This window comes from Vipera berus (assembly GCF_964194415.1).
Source record: "Vipera berus genome assembly, chromosome: Z".
NCBI lineage: Eukaryota > Metazoa > Chordata > Lepidosauria > Squamata > Viperidae > Vipera > Vipera berus.
Genome location: NC_138205.1, coordinates 24,674,555 through 24,689,658, shown reverse-complemented (window position 1 = coordinate 24,689,658; position 15,104 = coordinate 24,674,555). Strand labels below are relative to the sequence as shown.

At 35.3% G+C, this 15,104-nt stretch overlaps 1 protein-coding gene across 1 annotated transcript; it reads right to left on the bottom strand.

The window, feature by feature from the left end:
- Nucleotides 1-12,046: 12,046 nt before the first annotated feature.
- Nucleotides 12,047-12,961, bottom strand: LOC308677215 (olfactory receptor 14A16-like; the record flags this gene model as incomplete). The annotated part of the gene is made up of 1 exon (XM_081343431.1): nucleotides 12,047-12,961. The coding sequence occupies one exon, from the start codon at nucleotides 12,959-12,961 to the stop codon at nucleotides 12,047-12,049; it is 915 nt and encodes a 304-aa protein (XP_081199557.1).
- Between the last annotated feature and the right edge of the window lie 2,143 nt (nucleotides 12,962-15,104).

The window sequence follows — 15,104 nt, the reverse complement described above, 5'->3', positions numbered from 1 at the left end:
GTTCATTTATGTCAAAGCTGGCATAACTACAAGGAAAGAAAGGAGGAAAACTCAGTTAGAGAAAATTTTGGTGGTGGCATTTTGATATATGGAGAGAAGAGAAAACATCAAGAAATGTAAATCATGGACTGAATGAACAGAGGATCGGAGCACGGAAAACAAAGTTGAACGGTGGGGATATTAGAGCACACTGTTTTCCATTTTTACCCATTATTTTATCTCTACTAAAGGATCAATGACCAACTTCACATTTTTTCTTCTTTCCTCTTTTCAGTTGTGTTATCTCATGTAGTGATCAAAAGCATTGGCATTGAAGCATTGAACAAAGTTGGTTCACGTCTATTTCCATCAATGAAAGATTTTTGGAATAATTGGACCCATCATAATGAATCTGCACTCCTACAGGAATCCAGTAGTGTTGGAAAGTTGGAGAATTCCAATATATGGTGCGTTGTGCTTCTAGAAACAGGCAATGCAAATCTAGCCAATAAATCTAACAGTAATTTGCTGTATCTCTTACATGGAAATCTTGAGAACACACATCTTGAGAACTTAAGTTACAACATTTGCTATTTTGATATTCACTTGGTGATAAACACACATATATACCACTGTTAAATACATTTAATCAAAGGACCTCATATATTAGCAAAATAAATTAATAAATCCATTTATGCAGCAATCAGAAGGAAATGAACATTCAGTAGGAAAAGGGAGTCTCCCATCCAATAAAAACCAAAAATGTCTATTGTAGAGTTTGGGAAGAAAGTGAGACACAAACTACAGTACTGTACATTTGAAGTCGGACATCTCAGCATTTTTTTAAAGTATGTCGAATGCCATGAAAGCACATTTTCAACAATAATACTTAACTTATTTAAAAACAGAGAATTAAAAAGATTTAGGAATCTTACCATGCATTTCTTTTTCCTATAGAGATAGATTATGAGATGAATTTGCCAATGCTAATTCACCTGTTAGTGGTCAGTTCATATATGAAGGCTTAGTCCAAATTTCTGCATATTATAACTACTTTTTTGTTCTTCATAATTAACATGTGCAAAAGGTGCCAATGTTAAATATGTAGTTAATTCATTAAGAAAAAGAAAACTTTACTTACAGCCTCTTATTTTACATTCATTAGGTAGTATTATAGGTAATAAATACAATACACTGGAAAATATTTTTAAAAGAAATCACATATAGACCAAATGAATAAATAAATCCTCTTCTCCAACAATGGAAAGGAAAATGATAGTCCAACTTTTTTTGGGGGGGAAAACAAAACAGTTTCCCCTGAAGTGGAAACCTCTATTCACTCCAAGAGAGTTTGGCCACAAAATGAGATGCAGCCTATTAGAACTATGACCTCTGACATCTCAGTATTTCTTTCAGCAATGTGGATCCACATTTTCAGTAATAATACTTTAATGTTTAACAATAAAACAACATTTAGAAATATTATCATTTCTTTTATTCATATCCAGGGAGATTTGAAATTTCTTTGGTAAGGCTAATTTTTCTATAATTGATCTAATTTTCAGGTTTGGTTCTCCATATTTCATTTATAAAAAACTAGTATAACTGTAAGGAAACAAATGAGGGAGAAGTAGTTAGATAACATTTGGGAACTGTCATTTTGATATGTAAAAAACATCAAGAAATGTAAAAGTGGACAGAATGATCAGAGGAATCTGAGCATGAACCACAAACATGCAGTGGGAATTGACACTTTTAATCCAACTGTACTAAAGAACCAACCACCTTCACATCTTTTCTTCTTTCCTTTTTTTCAGTTCTGTTACTTCATGTACTGATCAATTGCCTAGGAGTAGAAAAACCTTCTTCAGGTCTATTTTCATCAGTGACAGATTACTCAAAATCATTGGACCATAATCATAATGTCTCACTTTTCCTACAGAATTGTGATACCGTTGAAAAATTGGACAATTTAGAAGAAAGGCAATGTAAATCTAGCAAATGAATAATAAATTAATTTGCCAAGTCTTTTACTTGGAAATCCTGAGAGCAGAAATTTCCTCTTTGTATAATGGCTCTTTGAGTTTGCATTTGTCTGCATTTGTAAGTCTTTATGTAAATGATACAGACATCTTTTTCTCAATTTCCCTAGCAGATTTTAGGCTAAAAAATAGAATACAAAGCCTTTAAACTAATAAACTAATATACAACATTCTTGAACATGTATTTAATGGCATATTGTTAAATAAAAAATGATAGAACTTTACTTACCACCTAACTGCTGATTTGATATTTCTGCAAATTATAACTGTGTTTTATTCTTTATAATTATCATCTGGAAAGGTACCAACATATGTAATTAATTCATTGTTTACTAGCTACATAGAGATCTCTCCAAATTGTCTTCTGTTTCATCATGTCTTTAAATCTATACTGGTTGAAGTTCAATTTCTGAAAAATTATATTAAAACCATTTGTTCTCATCCTTAAAACAACTTAACTTATTCCATTATATCAAAAAACCCTGTCTTATGCAATTATTCTCTTAAATTATCTTCCTGCAAAAAAGTTATAAAGCCAACCCTGAGATACAAAACATAAGGCATTTTAAAATAAATACCAATTTGCTACATAAAAGAGGGAAATATATTTTCTGTTAAATTTTCAATTTACAACTGACTTATTTGTCTCTATAGATAATGTCTTCTATGCTGTTAAGAATGTTAAATATCTTACTGTCAATGCTGTCCCACTAATTTTCATGGAGTGAAACATCTATCTGCAGTCATAGTTATTTCTACTCTCAGTGTTTATTAATCTTTTATTTCCCTCAAGAGACTTGTAGACCAAAATGAAACTGACTTGTGTGCTTATTAATATACTTAACAAATCTAAATAATACTGACTTTTGTGTGTTCATTAACATAATTTGCCATTAAGAATACAATACCTTCCTCCAGGACCATGTATCATATCACATAGAATAATAATAATATTTCAGATAATTAACATAATGTGGGATGCAGTGTAAATAGTGATCGGTGAAGCAAAATGCCTGAGCACATATTTCTTCATTTGTGATACATTTTTACTTCCAGCTTTTAAAAAATGTCTATTCTGCATGCCACATGTAGGGGAAAAACTGGATAATGGTTAATAATTCTGCCAATTATAAGCAGGGAAAGCCAAAACTATATATATCAGGAAGCCCATAAAAACCTAGTAGAATGCCAATAGTTATCCAGTAAAAGAATAGAACCTGGTAGCATTTGTGTGGGAATACCCCCCCACACACAAAAACAAAAAAACAAAACATGATTATAGTACTTTTGTATTATAAGCCACACTACTTTGTAGGGAATACATGGCTGGCTGATGAGACTACTGATAGAGACCTAAAAGAAGGCTCAGAGAATGAGATGCAGTGTAAGCCCACAGAGACTTATAAAAGCTACGTATAATAGAATAAATAATAAAATAAATTATAGAAATCACTACAAAATCTCACAGATCAAGATACTTAGTGGTTAGAAAAAGGAGTTATACAAATACTTGTTTTAGAAAATCAGTATACATAAAATAGATAGATAGATAGATAGATAGATAGATAGATAGATAGATAGATAGATAGATAGATAGATAGATAGATAGATATAGACAGACAGACAGACAGACAGAGTTGTGTCCGACCCATCGCGACCCCATGGACAATGTTCCTCCAGGTCTTCTTGTCCTCTACCATCTTCTGGAGTCCATTTAAGCTCATGCCTACTGCTAGGAAAGGAGGTTTTATTTAGGAAGCCAGAAACTGCATGACAACAGCAGCGAGTTCTGGGTCAGCTGGCTGATTGGAAGGGTGAGTAGAATGATTTTTATACTTTTCTAAACCTTTGTGGTTGAGACACCTGAAGGCATATTTGATTAGTTTAATAATGTATCTTTTGATATTTTGATTGTCCGTATCTGGTTTCCTGGGTGGCGGATGGTCTCAAGGCTAGCCTTGGGGAAAGGTAGGGAATGCAATTTCTGTGGGATCCTGTGTTTGTAGAATTTAATCCTGTCAATTTAATCTGTCTCAGTCTAAACAAGTGAGTCAATTCTTACCCATTTTGTTTCCCACCAATGGATACAATCAATCCATTTGCAGAATGTTCTTTTGGGGTTGCCTAAGGCTAATCCACTTGGCTGGGGAGGAGGTTTTTTTTTTTAACCTCTAAGGGTGGTTCTTTTCCTTTTTTCCAAGGGTCATCGAATGGGGAAAGTTGTTAAAATTCTTTTTACAATTCCCTCATTTTGTACTAATATGTATATTTTTCAAATACATGTATTTTGTACAACTTAGATTCTGTCTGAATAAATATGGTATCTGTTGTCTATTTGGCTCATCATTAAAGAGACTTGGTTTGCAATAATAATAATAATAATAATAATAATAATAATAATAATAATAATAATAATAATAATGATGATGATGATGATGATGATGATGATGATGATGATGATGATGATGATGTTGGAAGGGACCTTGGAGGTCATCTACTCCAACTATCATGTCACCCCTCACTCTTCTCTTTGTTAAACTACACATACCCAATTCCAGCAACCGTTCCCTATATGTTTTAGCCTCCAGCCCCCTAATCATCTTTCTTGCTCTTCTCTGTACCCTTTCTAGAGTCTCGACATCTTTTTTACATCGTGGTGACCAAAACTGGATGCAGTATTCCAGGTGTGGCCTTACCAAAGCATTGTAAAGTGGTATTAGTACTTCACTTGATCTTGATTCTATCCCTCTGTTAATGCAGCCTAGCACTGTGTTGGCTTTTTTGCCAGCTGCAGCAGACTGCTGGCTCATATTGAAGTGATTGTCTACTAGGACTCCGAGATCCCTCTCACAGTTACTACTATTGAGCAAGGTACCACCTATACTATACCTGTGCATTTGATTTTTCCTGCCTAAATGTAGAACCTTACTTTTTTCACCATTGAATTTCATTTTCTTCTTCTTCTTTGGTTTTGGAGTAGTTGAGAGGCCAGTTCTTTGACAGCTGAGGCATAGAGGAATAAGAAGAGACAGCAGAGGAAAAGTCATGTAATGGTTTCTGTGGCTGCCCCTAAGATGAGAATTTTTAGCCAATGGAGGTCTAGTAGCCATAAGCAAAGCCCAAAGAAGTTGAAGGGAAATTTAGCATAGGCAATGTCTTGTGCTAATTCTTCTAGGTTCCTGATGTCATTTTCTATGAGTTCCTAGGTTTCAGTCATGTTGATACAACACATATCACAAAATACTTTGCAGCCATAATTATGTCTTAACAATAAATTATCAATGGTTACTCGATTTTCAAGTGTTGCTAACTCTGACCTGTCCAGGTTCTCTGTTTAGGGTATCCAATGCTTGAGAAGTGGAATTTAGACTCTTGGCCAGGGTAGATGCTAGGCTGTTAGCTAGTGCCACGTACTCTGTTTTGGATAGCAGCACAGTTCACAAGTCACATTCTGGTGTCAGGGACTGGAGATCTCTCTTCCACTGCCTTTGTAGTGCATACATTAGTATGGTCAGTCACTCTAGGATGCATGGTCACCCAGTGGAGTTTGCTGATAGGTAGGAATAGGCTTTGACCTACACAACAGAAAGCAACCTAGAGGGAGTCTTACATGGCTATAGGAGAAAGGGATAGTTTTGGTATGATTGCAGACTACCTTGGAATTGCTAAGGTTCTGCCATAGGGAGACTCTGTGGTCTTGATAGACTGTCATTCTGAAAGAAGCAGCTGTGCTGGTGACTGTTGCCATGCATAGTGTGCACACGTTCTCATCTGTGAGGTTAGTGCTGGTTTCCCCAGTCAAAGATGGTGCAGTAAGGGCTTCCGGTTTGCACATGCGGCGCTTGTGGACATGCAGGAAGAGCCATCTCCCTGCCGTCCGATCTTACTTCCTTGAAAGACCCTTCAAGTCCTTCAAGTTGCCCTGGAGAGGGGGCACTGTGAGTAGGCCCACCCTGTGATTGTGGAAGGACAGCAGCCCTCCATTTGATCCAGAGCAGCTCCTCTGGCCCAAAGAAGAAGAGATCGGCCATTAAGATGGCCGATCATTAAGCCGTTGCCTGCTGAAACCCAAAAGCACCATCAAGCACAATGAAGCAATCTGGAGGATTTGGGTGAGACCTTACCTTTCTTATTCCCCTAACTACCTTCCTGTGGGACCTTTTTGAAAATCTCCTCCCCCTCTTTTGAAAGATTGCTGACTGCTTACCTGGGGATTTACAATTTTAAAGCCTCAAAAGAAATTAACTGACTAAGCTAAATAACTAAGCAACCCTTTCTGTACCTCTGAAATCTCTGGGCTACTAAAAAGTTTTTATTGCTTATTTCTATGGGGACCTAATACCCTGTTTACTACTACAAATGAATTAATTGGATAAAAGACTTATATTATATTAGTCTGCAAAAGGATTGTACATCCTATTGAGGAAATGTTGTGGTGAAACCTGGTATAGCAAGTAAACCTTTTTTTTTATTCTGAGATCTGGCTCTAACAGATTTGTCCTTGACATTATCTTTAAAGATAAAATTTGGGAACACCTGGAACTGAAAATAACCCCTAGGAATAGTGGAGGTGGACATTTATTGACTTTTATTAAAATAGCCTCCACTTAAGGCCTAACTGTAAAATACTAAAGAAATGGAAGAATATATCTCACCACTTGACTATAAACTCATACTTGATACAATTTTGACAATGGCCACAGAAATAAAAGCCAGACTTAAAGACAAATATGACAGCACAAACTCACCAAATGAGACTTCTATTTCATTTGATGAACTGATAATCCAAAAATGAATAGAGGATGAGGAATCCCACAACAAAACAGGGGACTCTAAAGTACAACAAGTACAATCTACTGAGAGCGTTGATGCCCGAACTTCGATTTCAACTATAAAACCGACAATCCAAGAAGCAACAGAAGCTGAAGAAAGCAATACTAAGATGAAGGTTGCCAAAGACCTTCAAATACTATACACTAAGACTTCAATCAACCAAACAACAACTACAACACCACCAGATATGACCTCCTATCTAAGCCAGATGGATTTGAAAGAAGAAGACCAGACTGAATTAACAACAACTGCACTCTGCCAAACATGGAGACTGGATTTACTGGAATGAAAATTTAATGACTACAAAGGGGTCAGTCCCTATGAAAAATTGACAACTGGATGGTCTCCCTGGATTCAAACAATGTGCGTAGGAAGAAAGGGAGACACACTTGATAACCTAAATGATATGGAAGCCAGCCTGGCATAAGAAGAAACCTAGAATTAGATTTTTTTTTTAAAAAAATGTGTTTTTCTGTTGTAAGTGTTGGGACTTGCCATGATATAGCTTCAATTTCTCTCTCAACTGCAGAAGGAGGACTGTTAAAAAACATAAACTGAGTCTATATTTACCATCTACATTTCTAAGGGGATGAAAACTAGCTACAAACAATAAAACATACTTTGTTAACTATAGATGAATTGTAAGGATGACAAATATAATATGTATGTATGTTACATATGATAATTACTATATAATGAAATAGAATAGCTATCAGAACATAACTTTGAATTATATCATAGAACTTGCAATGATATAGTAAGAGATATTATTTTAAAAATTGATGAACTACTAAAATGATAAATAGAATACATTTGTTCTAATGATAGAGCTAAAATTATTTTTAATGGACTAAGGGGAATCTTTAAAAGATACATATTGAATTTATATTTAACTTTTAGCTATTAGAACTCAGTGGGTTAGGACGCTGAGCTTGTCGATCAGAAGGTTGGCAGTTTGGTGGGTCAAATCCCGAGTGCTGCATAACAGAGTGAGCGCCTGTTACTTGTCCCAGCATCTGCCAACCTAGCAGTTCAAAAGCACATAAAAATGCAAGTAGAAAAATAGGGACCACTACGGTGGGAAGGTAACAGCATTCCGTGCGCCTTTGTTGTCTAGTCATGCCGGCCACATGACCACGGAGACGTCCTCGGACAAGCGCTGGCTCTTCGGCTTTAAAACAGAGATGAGCACCGGCCCCTAGAGTTGGAAATGACTAGCACGCATGTGCGGGGGAACCTTACCTTTTACCTTACATTACAGAATTTGGAAGGAAACAACAAAAGATTTTTTTTTCAATAATTGGTGAACTATTAAGATATTAAATAGAATAAATTTGTATATAATATAAGAACACACTGAAATGAATTATATATGTATTCTAGACAGGGTAATTAATATATAAAAAAATGGGGGAAATGGGGGCTACCTGAAAGTTAAGCTTTCTTTTATATATTATAGGCTAGTTCGGAATTTTGCATTCCAATTAGGTATAACTTAAAAACAGGACATGGATATGTATATGTGAAAATATATTGAAAATTGTTCTAATTGATTGTGGTATAATTAGAAATGTATCAATTTGATAAATTTGACTATGTTACCATAACTAAGGGAATCAGAGAGGGAATTCTTGTTGATGTAAATTGACCTGTCTACAAATGACTTTGCTATTGTTTACTTTTAACTACCCAACCACCGTATTGCTTCATAAACACCAGGATGTAAAACCAAAAAATCAATAAAACTTGTATTTAAAAAAATGATGGTGCTGTATGTGGCTGGAAGTGGGAAATCCCTAAGACTAGTGTGGTTTAGTATGGCTTGTTGTCTCAAAGCTACCCCCATCAGGCATGTGATCAGAAAGTCCTTTACAAATTTACCCCCATCAAGCAGAAGTGAGAGTTAAAACATGAATCATGTGAGAAGACCTCCCTGAAGCATGTGTCACCACTTGGTATTCTCTTTCACTTCCACCTTTTAAGAAATCCCATCCACTATTCTGCCCAGCACAGTGAGGGAAACAGCTATTAATTAGTTAATTAAGGGGCAGAATATTCAGGCCTTTTGGGGAAAAAAAGGGAATATGATGAAAAGAATGGCAAGAAACTCATAGAAACCTAGTGGGTTATCAATAGAATAAGGTGCACAATAAAATCATATAAACCAGAGGCATTTTTGGTGAGAGTGTAATCAAGCAAGTTGATAGTTCATTGTTGCAATCAAACTATACCTCTTTATAGGGTGCATTTCACTGCCTGCGTAGACTGCAAATACAGACCTGACACAAGACTCATAAAATGAGTTATAAATCCATAGAAACCTATAAAATACCTATAGTAGAATAATTAATACAGTAAATCTATAGAAATCAATTGCCTGCAATGGTAATGATAGAATTTCTTCCAGAGTAGTCATTGCTACCACTTCTCCAGAAGAATCCATTACAGCCCCTGTGGCCAAGCACAAAAAAACAGATTTCAGCCTTTTCATATTTCACTATTTTTTACTCAAGTAAAAAAAATAGTAAAGTGCAAAGTGATCCTGAAAGTTTTAAAGAACATACAGAATAAGATACAGGAATAGGTACATCCTAGAGGCAGATTGTAGGATGGCTGACTTTTTTTTAATCTGATAATTCTGCAGCTTTGACTGGGACAAATGGAAAAATAGCTAGAAAATGAAGAAAAACAGAACCTCCCAGTGAGAGGGAAGTCCATGTATTAGGAAGTACAGGACACATAAGCTCTGCTAAAGTAGGAGGGAGAGTGGCTAAGCCAGGAGAAGAAGTCAAATGGGGGATTAGCATGGAATCCCAAAGTCTGATATTCCCCCTCCAATGCTGTCGGACCTTATCTAGTCTCACCCAAATGCTAACCATCAGCCTGAGAAGATTTCTTTGTATCATGTTTCCCTGAAAGTAAGAATTGTCCCTCCCAGACAATTGGTTGTTTTCTGGGAACTTTCTAGTAGGTTTAGATTAGAGATTTGCTCATTTATGTTAATTAAATTGTTTTTAATCTCATCATAGTTTCTTGTTGTGTCTTCTTTATGTGAAAGAATTGTCCCTCCCAGACAGACGTAGCCAAAAGTCAAGTTCTTCCTTCTCTTCAAATAGTTCTTAAGATTAAAAATAAAAGCTCAATAGATGTTTATTGTCCAAAAAGGTCATGGTAGTAAGTATGCCAAAATATTTTTCTCTGTTGCCAGCTGTTCTCTGTTAAGCTAAGAGTCACCAACAACAAAGAAACTAAGTTGTTATCTACTTATAAACTTCTTGCCAGGTCAGCATCAGTCATTGCAGCTATGTTGCTATACCCTAATCCACCACTAGATGACACTCCATACCCATTTTCCAACTCTTAAAACAGAAGGTTGATTTTCACCCCAATATTCTTTCAAAGAGAAAATCTTAACAGTTTTCTCAGTTCTCAGATTTGTCAAAATGGTAGTTTTATATTGCTTCTACTTCAGTATTATGTATATCTGTCCCCCATAAAAAATTAAAACACTGCTTCTGTTCCTTGGAAGGGTGGGGCTGCAGTCCCCTTACTTCTTATGTTTGGAGGTTTTAACTTTTAACTTTTGGGGATTTTTTCCAGGAAATCCAGTTGTAAAATAGTAAAGAAAGAATCAATATTCTCACCCAGATCCAAAAATGCTGTTTACGATCTGTTAGCTAATTAGTGTTTTGTTTCTTTGGTTGTCAGAAGCTGGAAGCTGGTCACTGGAATACAGCCAGCCTTTCCCCTGACAGTTTGTAGGGCTTTATTCAGATCAAATGGATTGAATGCCATCTCTCCATGATCAGCCAGGAACCACCTATTTCATCATTACCTCTCCAGGATGACTTTAGACGCTTTTTAGGGACCCCAGCAGGGCAAAATCGGACATGGAAAACCAATCTGATGCAGAAATTAAGGCAACAGGCTAGAAACCAGAAGACTGGGACTTCTATTCCCCCTTAGGAATGTTGCCAGCTGTGTGACTTTGGGCCAATCCCATTTTAAAAGCCCTTGAAAGGAAGCAATGGAAAACCTCTTTTAAAATTAAAGTTGCCTGGAATATATATATAGAGACTTATATACTTTTAGAAATGCTGAAGCTTTAGCTAACAACATTATGGACCAGCATTAAAGAGAAGACATTTCATTATCTTTTAATTTTTGTAAATTTCTGTGTTTTATTCTTGCCCTGTACACCGCCCTGAGTCCTTCGGGAGAAGGGCGGTATAGAAATGATAATAATAAATAAATAAATAAATATAGGAAAGCACAGGGAAAAATAGACCACATTATTTAAACCTCCTCTGTATTTCAGTTTTTCCCCTGTCAGAAGCATAATTTGGAGTTCAGACTTGAGCCAGTTTTGCTCAAGAATAAATAAAAATGACATCCAGACATCTTTGAAGAAAGGAGAAATATTTATTTCTAAAAACAAAGAGTTTGACTGTAAGAGCAGCTGCAGAGAAATGGGGTACAATGACATACTTTTATAGGAGAGTTTGTCTCAGGCGTAGAAATGTGTATATGCTGATTCTAGGGTGACACTTGAGGCTTGTGTGTGATTGTGTGTGTGTGTGTGTGTGTGTGTGTGTGTGTGTGTGTGTGTGTGTAGGTATATAATCTATGATGTTTATTCTTATGAACATGTAAATCTGCTGGGAGACCTACCGGTAATTTAATTAATTCTCTTTGTGCTTATAGACATTGTCCTTTGATTTGTGGATTTGGTTGGGGGAACTTATTCAGTGGTTTGAAGAAGTTTGAATAAAAGTTTGTCCCTCCCTCCAAAAAATCAAAATATTTTTGTTATAATTTTTATTTAGTTTCAACTGTCACTTATCTGTCAATTATCTAGTGGAGACACTGATTCTCAAACCATTCTTTTAATGTTTTAAGGGAATATGTAAATAGTATAAAGAATAAAATATATTTTGACATAAAACTTCTCATACCACCAATTGTACACGCTGTATCTCACTTCACTAAACAACAGCAATTGTCAGCCTGTGGAATGCCAAACCTGCCCAATATCCATATTTAGAAACTGTAAAAAGTATTGATAGTAATTAGGGACATTTGCTAAGCAACATATATAGTGCTAGGTTTTTCTTGTTCTACCATATTCTTTTATTCACAGAACTAGGGAAAAACTATGGTAAAGACAGTATAAACAATATTAGAAGAATTGATCAAAATCTCCACAGTTGAGAAAGGACAAATTTGATATTTTTATTTCTCAGGCTATAAATGATTGGATTGAATAGAGGTGGAAGAAGTGAATACAGAACAGTCAACCCGAAATCTATGTAAGACGGAGTGTTAGAGGCAGGTCTCAGATAGGCAATGCATGCACTTAATAATAACATAGACACTATTGTGAGGTGTGGAATACAGGTGGATAAAGCTTTTTGTCTTCCTGTTTCAGAAGGGATTCTTAACACTGCCCTGAAGATCACTGCATAAGATACAACTATAAATGTAAAACAACCTAGTACAGCAATAATACTGGCTACAAGAATTCCAACCTCAAGTAGATTTAATCCAGAGCAGGATAGTTTTAGTAATTGTGGAATTTCACAGAAGAATTGATTAACAACATTAGAACAAAAAAGGATGGAAAAAGTGCCAGTGGTATGTAACATTCCATAGAGGAGACCTGTAACCCACACTAGAATTATGATCTCAGTACAGTATTTCCAGTTCATCACCATCTCATAGTGCAGTGGGTGGCAAATGGCTACATACCGATCATATGCCATGACTGTCAGGAGGGATAAATCAGAAGCTTCAAAGGATAGAAAGAGAAAATATTGAGCAACACAACCAAAGTAAGAAATGTGTCTGGTGTCCAAGAGAGAATTTATCATGGATTTGGGGACAATGACTGAAACAATGCCCAGGTCTTGCAGAGCTAAATTCATGAGAAAGAAGTACATGGGGCTATGCAGTCGATGGTCAAAAGCAACTACAGAGATGATGAGAAGATTTGTTGTTACAGTTGCAAGATATAACACAAAGAAAAAAAAGAAATGCAAAAGCTGCAGTTGCCTATTTTTTGAAAATTCTAGAAGCAGAAAATAAGGCACTGTAGTTTGATTCTCCATGTTCATTTATGTCAAAGCTGGCATAACTACAAGGAAAGAAAGGAGGAAAATTCAGTTAGACAAAAATTTGGCGGTGGCATTTTGATATATGGAGAGAAGAGAAAACATCAAGAAATGTAAATCATGGACTGAATGAACAGAGGATCGGAGCACAGAAAACAAAGTTGTAGGGTGGGGTTATTAGAGCACACTGTTTTCCATTTTTACCCATTTTTTTATCTCTACTAAAGGATCAATGACCAACTTCACATTTTTTCTTCTTTCCTCTTTTCAGTTGTGTTATCTCATGTAGTGATCAAAAGCATTGGCATTGAAGCATTGAACAAAGTTGGTTCACGTCTATTTCCATCAATGAAAGATTTTTGGAATAATTGGACCCATCATAATGAATCTGCACTCCTACAGGATTCCAGTAGTGTTGGAAAATTCCAATATATGGTGCGTTGTGCTTCTAGAAACAGGCAATGTAAATCTAGCCAATATATATATATAACAGTAATTTGCTGTATCTCTTACATGGAAATCTTGAGAGCACACATCTTGAGAACTTAAGTTACAACATTTGCTATTTTGATATTCACTTGGTGATAAACACACATATATACCACTGTTAAATACATTTAATCAAAGGACCTCATATATTAGCAAAATAAATTAATAAATCCATTTATGCAGCAATCAGAAGGAAATGAACATTCAGTAGGAAAAGGGAGTCTCCCATCCAATAAAAACCAAAAATGTCTATTGTAGAGTTTGGGAAGAAAGTGAGACACAAACTACTGTACATTTGAAGTCGGACATCTCAGCATTTTTTTAAAGTATGTCGAATGCCATGAAAGCACATTTTCAACAATAATACTTAACTTATTTAAAAACAGAGAATTAAAAAGATTTAGGAATCTTACCATGCATTTCTTTTTCCTATAGAGATAGATTATGAGATGAATTTGCCAATGCTAATTCACCTGTTAGTGGTCAGTTCATATATGAAGGCTTAGTCCAAATTTCTGCATATTATAACTACTTTTTTGTTCTTCATAATTAACATGTGCAAAAGGTGCCAATGTTAAATATGTAGTTAATTCATTAAGAAAAATAAAACTTTACTTGCAGCCTCTTATTTTACATTAGGTAGTATTATAGGTAATAAATACAATACACTGGAAAATATTTTTTTTAAAAGAAATCACATATAGACCAAATGAATAAATAAATCCTCTTCTCCAACAATGGAAAGGAAAATGATAGTCCAACTTTTTTTGGGGGGAAAACAAAACAGTTTCCCCTGAAGTGCAAACCTCTATTCACTCCAAGAGAGTTTGGCCACAAAATGAGATGCAGCCTATTAGAACTATGACCTCTGACATCTCAGTATTTCTTTCAGCAATGTGGATCCACATTTTCAGTAATAATACTTTAATGTTTAACAATAAAACAACATTTAGAAATATTATCATTTCTTTTATTCATATCCAGGGAGATTTGAAATTTCTTTGGTAAGGCTAATTTTTCTATAATTGATCTAATTTTCAGGTTTGGTTCTCCATATTTCATTTATAAAAAAACTAGTATAACTGTAAGGAAACAAATGAGGGAGAAGTAGTTAGATAACATTTGGGAACTGTCATTTTGATATGTAAAAAACATCAAGAAATGTAAAAATGGACAGAATGATCAGAGGAATCTGAGCATGAACCACAAACATGCAGTGGGAATTGCCACTTTTAATCCAACTGTACTAAAGAACCAACCACCTTCACATCTTTTCTTCTTTCCTTTTTTTCAGTTCTGTTACTTCATGTACTGATCAATTGCCTAGGAGTAGAAAAACCTTCTTCAGGTCTATTTTCATCAGTGATAGATTACTCAAAATAATTGGACCATAATCATAATGTCTCACTTTTCCTACAGAATTGTGGTACTGTTGAAAAATTGGACAATTTAGAAGAAAGGCAATGTAAATCTAGCAAATGAATAATGAATTAATTTGCCAAGTCTTTTACTTGGAAATTTTGAGAGCAGAAATTTCCTCTTTGTATAATGGCTCTTTGAGTTTGCATTTGTCTGCTTTGTAAGTCTTTATGTGAATGATACAGACATCTTTTTCTCAATTTCCCTAGCAGATTTTAGGCTAAAAAATAGA